At 43.1% G+C, this 10,765-nt stretch overlaps 1 protein-coding gene across 1 annotated transcript; it reads left to right on the top strand.

Moving 5' to 3' along the window:
• The first annotated feature begins 536 nt into the window (after nt 1-536).
• Nucleotides 537-9,216, top strand: LOC108668849 (angiopoietin-related protein 2-like). The gene is made up of 6 exons (XM_018156104.2): nt 537-1,007; nt 4,880-4,951; nt 5,220-5,292; nt 5,400-5,613; nt 7,157-7,296; nt 8,310-9,216. The coding sequence occupies exons 1-6, from the start codon at nt 990-992 to the stop codon at nt 8,501-8,503; spliced, it is 711 nt and encodes a 236-aa protein (XP_018011593.2). The 5' UTR covers nt 537-989; the 3' UTR covers nt 8,504-9,216.
• Nucleotides 9,217-10,765: the final 1,549 nt, after the last annotated feature.

The following is a 10,765-nucleotide window of genomic DNA, read 5'->3' as shown; positions in this document are numbered from 1 at the left end:
TTTGCGCTCACTAGAACGTATCCTTTCTGGTAAGTAGGTTTGTGACAATATTGCTCCCGTTACTCATGTTAGGCGGTAGAGGGTGAAAGCCATGCATGTTAGAATTGCTGTATGATAAACATGTTCAATATCAACAGCCAAGACGGTCAAGGTGAACACGATTGCTTGATTTTAAAACCAAAATCATTCATCAATTTAGAGCTGATCCTTAATTGATCGCAATGCTCCCTATGTCTAAATTTAAATTCATTTCCGACGGTATGATCTATTTTTACCTGTTTAACTGCTTCTACTTAATTTCACCATATCGAGGTTAGCGCGCAGCCACGAGATTTCAGCCTTTGCCAGTTCAGCAATAGCCACCACAGGATGACGACCACCTCTCTCTACCTTGTCGGGGTCCATTCACTAAATAAATTAAATTATATACAAGTAAAGCCGTCAGTGGCCCCCAGACATTTACTTATGATCGTGATGTAATAACTATCGCCATTAAGAAGGATGAATAAAACCAAATCAATGAACAAAGATAATAATTGAAGCAACCTATCAATGAATACAAAACAATAAATAAACAAAACAAAAGCAGTGCGCTTTCTCTAGGCCGACTCTTTAATTTCAATAATGATCTAATCAAGTCCTTATTTCGGAGCCTTTCTCTGTGGTGGAATCGCCCGCATAAATGACAAGGTATAACAGGTTCCTACGCGAGGTCACGTTGGTGGTGACTAAAAACCTAAAAGAAAAATTACGAATCTAATTTTTATAATAACATTATACATCCCCTTACAACCTTCTATTTCTCCGTGTACGGATCTTCCGTATTGGCCAATTTTTGACTGAAAGATGACGACCGAGAGCGGCTGGCTATCCTTCGGTCGACCCCGTCAGCGAGATGGCACTTCTTGGAATGTCGTGGGCACCCGACGACGTGCAGCAGGCCGGATACGTCGCCTGCTAACCTCTGCGTCGTCGGTAGAGCGTTATAGATGCCTACTGAAGTAGAGGTGAGTCGCAGAGCACTGAGATGGAGTGTCATACCTGTATGCCCTTTCCTTTCAGTTTTACAAGAAAACAACTAAACATTTTAAAACGCTGTCAAAAAACAAAACTGTCTGTGCTATTAGAGTTAGCAATTTCGCAAGTGACGGTATCACTTTCAAACTGCTGCCGTCCACCTCACTTTGTTTCAGGACATAAATGCAGAAACACACTTCTGAAATTTTATCTTGATTTGTTTTCATGGCTGCTTGACGAAAGTGGTAGAGCTAAATGGTCGGGAGAGAAATAAGAAGGCGATAAAGCTAGTAAAGTTAGATTTTTGGCAAAGTTAAGTCCGTATTCTTCGCACGTTATACGTTTCGGATGTCATCGTCAAACAAATCAAATCGTCCAATGTTCAAGATTTCCATAGATGTCAAGTGTAAGTTTCGTTTGACTTCAGTAACCTGAGAACGACAACGAATTCGAGAAAGCCAATTTTGAGAACATATGACACGGAAATTTTAAAAATCTTCCAGAACTAGAGGATTTTTGGATACATATGAAACCAAAGGAGCGGAGGAGCTAATGTTGTCCGTTTTGTACGCACATCACGCCACGCAAGCCATCGGGGGAAGCGTGAACGCGGCAGACGAACATGGAGCAATGCACGCTTCTCCGCCAGCGTGTTATGTGGCTGGCTGCTCAGGGACGAGTAAGTGGATAATGTTTCTGTGTGATTTTATATTAATATCTTAGCACAGCGCGTTTACGATGCAACAAGATGCACAGGAATAATAACACATGACGTTGTTTCAACAAAACAACAAATCATGTACAAAATTGTAGTACAATTGAAGGATATTAGATTAAGGAAATTGCACCTTATGTAATATGTTACCTATGTTGTGAATTGGAATTCCAAATCATTACTGCACCGTGACTCCAATATTTGCTTATAGTCACGAACTATAGTCAGCCCAACCGCACGGCTAGCTAGCGGCAATAAATCAACAGTCAGTAGAACTTCAGATCCCATTGTACATATTGTTAAAAAATGTTCATTTTATATATATTTAAAATTGTCTTACGCAAAAACTATAGCACGCACAGACATGCGGTAAACTGCGTTAGACGCGCTTTTTCAGCAGCTACAAAATGAGTCAAGAAAACGGAAAAGCCAAAATTTTCGATTTTTAGGGTAGACGGTCCCCTTAAATTCGCAGTAATCAAGACATTTTTTCCAAACTACCGAACAGACTTGAACGGAATTTAGTATTTATATACCTAGCCTCAGCAATGGTGATGTTTACAATTTTTCCGTTTTGCGTTCGTTTGCGAGCTATACGGCTATACGTATAAATTTTCTAAATTTATTTATTTTATTTTCTAAATTTATTTATTTCTAAAATTTTCTAAGCATGTTGAAAAGCAAGCTAACACATCCAACAAACTTCAAACAAACGATTAATCAAACGCTCATACGAGTTCTTAATTGCAGAAGCGATGAAGCAGTCGTTTATTGCTGTCGTGCGCCCGAATCTAGAGTTTGGAAACGTTGTGTGGTCACCGAGATTTGAAAAGGACAAAAATTTAATAGAGAATGTTCAAATACGCGCAACAAGGATAATTCCAGGCTTGAAGGGCAAGTTCTATGAAGAAAGATTGTCCTAGGAAAGATCTTTCATAGGAAAGTCCTATGAAAGAAGCTTCCCAACCTCAGTTATCGACGTCTGCGTGGGGAGCTCGTTGAAGAATACTCATGGTTTATACAAGGTCTCCAAAGGATAAGTAGAATTTGAAACAAGAACCAACACCAGGGGCCACGGCTATCAACCTCCCTGCAAACTGCATCAACCTCCCTCTTTAATTTAGATTTCACCGTAGGTAACTTGAACCGAACAGGAATAACTAATGTAACTAATGTGCTGTCTCCTGAAATGACCAGAAATATGGTAAATTATTTTTATTTCGAATGTAAAATGCTTATATAAATTTAAATATTTTTCTCAAGCAAGTCAAAGATCTCTAAAATATTAAATCCTGAACACACGTAGCAGATTTGAGTCCATGTTTAGGTTTACTAAATACTTCTAAACTCTTAACAGGTATCATTACGGTCAGCTCAAGGTCTGGTTCAAATGATATTTCTTTTCTGAATCCGACGGTTGATCATTATTCTTTACACACAACGGCTTAAGATATTGGAAACTTTAAAAACAATTTGATTCATGTCGTTCGTAGTTTTCGGTGAATTTAATTAGTTCCCACTAACTCCGTTATAGCGTGCGGGGACTCCAGCAATTGAGTTCGTACAAGCAATTATTATTACTACATATAGTTGGATGCAAGTCAAATGAGGGACAGCAGCAATAGCTGAAGTTTTCACTTTGACGAGCTGGTAAGATTATATTTATTTCGATTTGGCTTGTAAGTCAATTTAATTCAACAGAAGTTGTCGAAGCCAGAAAAATACCGAGCAAACTTAATCAAAGTTTAGTCTCAGAATGAATCATAAAGAGACAAATTTTCGATTTAAAAAAGCCTAGGTCAAATATGATGTGTTGTTAAAATATTTTGGGGGTTTAAAACGCACCTAAATTATTGAAACAAGTTATTGTTATTCCGAAATTGTAATCATAATGCATAAGCTATTTAAATTTTTTATAACGCTGGACTTCAAATTCAAAGGTCGCTGCTTCCAAATTTGATCGCCTTCTAAACTTGTGTTTCAATGACAGAAAGAAGCTAACAGAGAAATTGACCTAGCTTGTAGCTAATCGATACCGAAATTGCTCAATGCAAGCTGCTTTTTTAACTCGACTGCCTTTTCGTTTGATCATTTGCTTTGTCTCATACCAAATTCTTCTGGACAGAAGTGACCTACAAAAAACTAGAGAAATGAGATACGAGTAACGAAGCAAACAATACAAATAAAGACAAAATTGTTTTCTACTCAAGTCTGTATAGGGCTTCTTACTCAAGCTCTCCACGTCGTAACATGTGTTGGCCACTCTAAGCGTCGCGGCTCCAGAAGAACAGTTCTTTCATTTAACACAATAAATCAAAGCAAGCAACATCCGTCGTTTGACTGCTATTATTTAATTGCAACCTCAGGCGACAAAGATTCACACATTCTAAAGACTGTTCTTGCACTCAACTCCTCACGAACAGGCTCCATCCGATAATACAACGGTAGACCAAACCTCTGAAGTTAAAATGCTATCCAATAACATTACTTAACACCAGCTAGTGGCTCCCAAAGTTTTGCAGGCTGGTACCTAGCTCTTTGGCTCCCCAGTGAATTTCTAGCGCTAACCACTGACACATACAAACACCTCTTTCTTGATATTTGGTATACTGCAATTTGAAACGAGAATGGTTGAACACTAATGTGTATTTCACAAAAGAAAAAGTTGGTACACCAATATATATTTCAAGCAGGTTTCATTGAAGACCAGAGAATTTGTTTTATTCGCAATTTTCTTATTAGTTTTTTCAATATATCGTACAATATTTTTAGTTTGAACTGGCAAATCGAAAATCAGGTTACCGATGGACATTTTTATTTTTATCTTCGATGTGAATTTAGTTTTCTAATTGATTCTGCTTTTCTTATAGGTTTTGAACTTTGAACTGACGATGGAGCTGGACTCCGAAACGTTTTCATTCTTAAGAAATGGTTAATATTCTGGCTGTTTTCTTTGCTTTTAAATTCCTGACATAATCTTTCTTATTACTTAAAGGATTCGGTATATCGTGTTCTAAAATTATAGGGAACGTCGAGCCCGGGCAATACCGGGATAACCCAGTACCAGTATTTATTTTCCTTTATTTGATTGATAAATGTCATTATTGAAATTTTGCCTTGGAACTCAAATTCGATATCTCATACCAGGTGCCGCTGCGACTTCCTTCTAGACCACCACTTACATCTCCGTCCAGCACCATCCCAACTGATCAGACGACGGTATCTACATAGAAGTGAAATATTTCTGTTACCGCAATGTACTGTACTGTAAAGTTTTAACTGTGGCTATAAATATAGAGGTGGTAAATCAAATTCGCGACACTGTTTGTACGAAAAGTCAAATAAATTTGAATTAACTCGATTTTCGGCTTCCCACCGACGATATCAAAGTTATAGGAATAGGCGACCAAATTAAGTAGACCAAAATGTTGAATACAACTCGTAGAAACGAAATAAAAACGATTCTGCAACTTATTCATCATTTCAGGTACCGTTCACTCCCGCGGATTGTTGGGAGCGGCCGGAGAAGACATCGGGCGTGTACACCATCTACCCCAGCGGCGCTGCCGTCCACAATACAGTCTCTCAGGCCCAACGGCCGTCCTCGAGGTCGACCTGTGGCTTTAAGTCTACCCAGTGTAGACACCCCGAAAAGAAGAAGAAGAAGGCGCTGCCGTCCAAGTTTACTGCGACCAGACGACGGACGGCGGCGGCTGGACGGTCTTCCTGCGGCGCCAGAAGCAGGAGCCTCAACTCAACTTCAGTCGAACCTTCAAGGAATACGAAGAAGGCTTCGGCAGTCCCAGTAGCGAATACTGCGGTATGCGGGCAGAGATCGTCCGAGGAGTAAACCGCACCAGCGGCCGCTACCTGGACTTTAGGTGAGTCATGCCCCGTGGTTGTAGCTTAGAGGGAGTGTTGGGGTACAGAGGGAGTGCTGGGGTATAGAGGGAGTGTTGGGGTATAGAGGGAGTGTTGGGGTAAAGAGGGAGTGTTGGGGTACAGAGGGAGTGTTGGGGTACAGAGGGAGTGTTGGGGTACAGAGGGAGTGTTGGGGCACAGAGGAAGTGTTAGGGTACAGAGGGAGTGTAAGGGTACAGAGGGAGTGTTGGGGTACAGAGGGAGTGTTGGTGTACAGAGGGAGTGTTGGGGTACAGAGGAAGTGTTAGGGTGCAGAGGGAGTGTAGGGGTACAGAGGAAGTGTAGGGGTACAGAGGGAGTGTTGGGGTACAGAGGGAGTGTTGTGTCACAGAGGGAGTGTTGGGGCACAGAGGGAGGGTTGGGGTACAGAAGGAGTGTTGAGGTACAGAGGGAGTGTTGTGGCACAGAGGGAGTGTTGGGCACAGAGGGAGTGTTGGGCACAGAGGGAGTGTGGGGCACAGAGGGAGGGTTGGGGTACAGAAGGAGTGTTGAGGTACAGAGGGAGTGTTGTGGCACAGAGGGAGTGTTGGGCACAGAGGGAGTGTTGGGCACAGAGGGAGTGTTGGGCACAGAGGGAGGGTTGGGGTACAGAGGGAGTGTTGAGGTACAGAGGTAGTGTTGGGGCACAGAAGGAGTGTTGTGGTACAGAGGGAGTGCTGGGGTACAGAGGGAGTGTTGCGATACAGAGGGAGTGTTGGTACAGAGGGAGTGTTGTGGTACAGAGGGAGTGTTGGGTACACAGGGAATGTTGGGGTACGCAGGGAGTGTTGAGGTACAGAGGGAGTGTTGTGGTACAGAGGGAGTGATGGGGTACAGAGGGAGTGTTGGGATAAGCAGGGAATGTTGGGGTACGCAGGGAGTGTTGGGGTACAGAGGGAGTGTTGTGGTACAGAGGGAGTGATGGGGTACAGAGGGAGTGTTGGGGTACAGAGAGAGTGTTGGGGTACAGAGGGAGTGCTGGGGTACAGAGGGAGTGTTGGGGTACAGAGGAAGTGTTGGGGTACGCAGGGAGTGTTAGGATACAGAGGGAGTGTTGTGGTACACAGGGAATAATGGGGTACACAGGGAATGTTGGGTACACAGGGAATGTTGGGGTACACAGGGAATGTTGGGTACACATGGAATGTTGGATACACAGGGAATGTTGGGGTACACAGGGAATGTTGGGTTGGATACAGGGAATGTTGGATACACAGGGAATGTTGGGTACACAGGGAATGTTGGATACACAGGGAATGTTGGGTACACAAGGAATGCTGGATAGACAGAGAATGTTGGTACACAGGGAATGTTGGGTACACAGGGAATGTTGGGTACACAGGGAATTTTTTTCTATGTAAGTTTCGCTCAAATTGCGAATTTTTGTATATCCGCTTGAATCTGATATATACCACTATGACTGATAGCTTTAATGATACCAAATGTGAGCTTTACACGGAAAAACTCGTTAAGTTATCCAGATCAATGTACATAGGGCATTATGCATGTAATTTGATCCACCAGAGTGGAAGGCGGTAAAAATTACACACTGAGGGTCGGCGGCTACGACGCCAGGAGCAGCTCTGCCAGAGATGCCCTCACCGTCCGTCACAACGGCATGCAGTTCTCGACCATCGATCGTGATCGTGATCGTGATCAATACGGTGAGATCGAGCAATGTTAGGACGGTTTATCTGCACATATCATAAACATTCAATAAATCATGAACATTATAAGTATGCCCCATACTCTCACGCACCACGTCACACACCAGCACTACCGCGTGAGTGCAGGCACTGAAAAGACGAGATAGGAAGGTAATTGTGAAGGTATCAGGTACTGGTAATGATCGCTGGTGTATTGTGCATTGTGAAGGTATCAGGTACTGGTAATGATCGCTAGTGTATTGTGCATTGTGAAGGTATCAGGTACTGGTAATGATCGCTGGTGTATTGTGCATTGTGAAGGTATCAGGTACTGGTAATGATCGCTAGTGTATTGTGCATTGTGGAGGTATCAGGTACTGGTAATGATCGCTAGTGTATTGTGCATTGTGGAGGTATCAGGTACTGGTAATGATCGCTAGTGTATTGTGCATTGTGAAGGTATCAGGTACTGGTTCAATGACGATGTCAATGATGAATATGCAGGGCACAATTCAATTCTTCTTCACTCTATGATTTATATGCCATTTAATATAAGTAATATATATAAATTTATTCTTTTAAATGTACACAATCATCATTTAAGGCTTAAAAGACTCACAACATCAGTAAAGAGAACTCACAAAAAAGTCTTATTATAACGTCCTATGACGCACACATGACGTAAGAGGACGCCAGGATCAGTGTCTGTTTGCCGCATTACATTTCACTGAAGTAAACTGCAGAACATCATCAAAATATCTGTAGTAAAACTCATCATGATACAGTGAAATAAACTTCATTCAACTTCTTGCCAGGAATTTCGCTGAGTCGTAACTGTAGATAAAACGCCGTGTCATGTCTTGCTCTTTTTCAAAACAAATAATTGCCTAAAAATAAATGGCTTACCAATAATGAACGTAGGATTTTAACTTCAGAATATAACAAAAGTTTCATTAAAGTCACTTTTGAATGACTGCTACTTAACTGTGATGTCCAAGTCGGATTAACTAAATGCATTCTTGATTCTTCAGGAGGAAGCTGTTCAGAGAAGTACGGTGGCGGAGGCTGGTGGTACAGGAGCTGCTATCGTGCGAACCCTACAGGCGAGTGGGCCGGCGACAGACCCTCCGAGAAGACCACTGGAGGGAAGTTCTTGGTCTGGAATATCAATGTCTACCAGGCGCACGTCACTGAACTCGCCCTCATGATCAGACCAAAGGATTAATATGTACAATATGATGGATCATGTAGGATATGCTCAAGGGCAGCAGGAAGTGCTCCAGGACATGTAGGGCATGCTCTAGGACATGCAGGAGGTCCTGTAGGACATGTAGGGCCATGCTCTAGGCATGCAGGAAGTCCTGTAGGACATGTAGGGCATGCTCTAGGACATGCAGGAAGTCCTGTAGGACATGTAGGGCCATGCTCTAGGACATGCAGGAAGTCCTGTAGGACATGTAGGGCATGCTCTAGGACATGCAGGAAGTGCTGTAGGACATGTAGGGCATGCTCTAGGACATGCAGGAAGTGCTCCAAGACATGTATGGCATGCTCTAGGATATGTAGGAAGTCATGTAGGACATATAGGGCATACTCTAGGACATGTAGGAAGTGCTCCAGGACATGTATGGCATGCTCTCGGACATGCAGGAAGTCATGTAGGACATGTAGGGCATGCTCTAGGACATGCAGGAAGTGCTGTAGGACATGTATGGCATGCTCTAGGACATGCAGGAAGTCATGTATGACATGTAGGGCATGCTCTAGGACACGCAGGAAGTGTTGTAGGACATGTAGGGCATGCTCTAGGACATGCAGGAAGTGCTGTAGGACATGTATGGCATGCTCTAGGACATGCAGGAAGTCATGTAGGACATGTAGGGCATGCTCTAGGACACGCAGGAAGTGTTGTAGGACATGCAGGGCATGCTCTAGGACATGCAGGAAATGCTCCAGGACATGTAGGGCATGCTCTAGGACATGCAGAAAGTGCTGTAGGACATGTAGGGCATGCTCTAGGACATGCAGGAAGTCCTGTAGGACATGTAGGGCATGCTCTAGGACATGCAGGAAGTGCTCCAGGACATGTAGGGCATGCTCTAGGACATGCAGGAAGTCCTGTAAGAAGACATGTAGGGCATGCTCTTGGACATGCAGGAAGTGCTCCAGGACATGTAGGATATGCTCTAGGACATGCAGGAAGTGCTGTAAGACATGTAGGGTATGCTCTAGGACATGCATGAAGTCCTGTAGGACATGTAGGGCATGCTCTAGGACATGCAGGAAGTGCTGTAGGACATGTAGGGCATGCTCTAGGACATGTATGGCATGCTCTAGGACATGCAGGAAGTGCTGTAGGACATGTAGGGCATGCTCTAGGACATGCAGGAAGTGCTGTAGGACATGTAGGGCATGCTCTAGGACATGCAGGATGTCATGTAGGACATGTAGGCATGCTCTAGGACACGCAGGAAGTCCTGTAGGACATGAAGGGCATGCTCTAGGACATGCAGGAAGTCAAGCAGGACATGTAGAGCATGCTCTAGGACATGCAAAACATGCTCCATGACATTTAGGACATTCTCTAAGATATGCAAGACATGTTGTAGGACTTGCGCGAAACGCGCTAGGACAAATAAGACATGTTCTCGCACACGTGGCACATGAACATAAACATGCTCTAAGAGATGTTAAGAAATGCTCTAGGACTCATGTGACATGCTCCAGGAGATGTAGGACATGCTCATGAATATGCTTAACACATGCACTCGAGGACATGTATGACTTACTCTATGACATGTAGGACATTTAGGATATGTGTGGCATTTAGGACATGTTTTAGGATATGGATGACATTTCGAACGTGTTTTTGGACATTTCGGGCTTGTTTTAAGACATGTAGGGCATTTAGAATATCCTCTTAGGACATGTAGAACATGCTTTGGGACTTGTGATATGCTCTATGACATGTAGGACATGCGCATGGACATGTATGTCTTACTCGGGGCATGCATGACTTACTCTATGACATGTAGGACATTTATGACTTGTTTTATGTTATGCAAGGCATTTAAATTATATTTTAGGACATGTAGGAGAGTTAGGACATGTTCTAAGACATGTAGGATATTTAGGACATGCGCTAATACATGCGGGAGATTAGGAACATGCGCTAGGACATGTATGATATGCTTAAGAACATGTATGACATACTTAAGGACATGCATGACAGGCTTTTGTTCCCCTAGATAAAGTTATGTGCAATGAACTAGGGCTGCATTAAATCCATCTGATTGGCTGTTAGGATAACTGTTAACGATTGGCCCTTCCTTGAACGACTTTTTAAACAAATCTAGGATTTAGTTCACGAAGAACACTACGTAATGGCATGTTTCTGTCAGGATCAGCGAGGCCGTGTGATGGCACTTGGAATTATCGAGTCGCGTGGATCGCAAACCCCCGGACTGAATAAGATGTGCTATTTGCA

Source organism: Hyalella azteca, unplaced genomic scaffold, assembly GCF_000764305.2.
Source record: "Hyalella azteca isolate HAZT.00-mixed unplaced genomic scaffold, Hazt_2.0.2 contig15022, whole genome shotgun sequence".
Classification (NCBI taxonomy): Eukaryota; Metazoa; Arthropoda; class Malacostraca; order Amphipoda; family Hyalellidae; genus Hyalella; species Hyalella azteca.
This window is presented reverse-complemented; position numbering and strand designations above follow the sequence as displayed.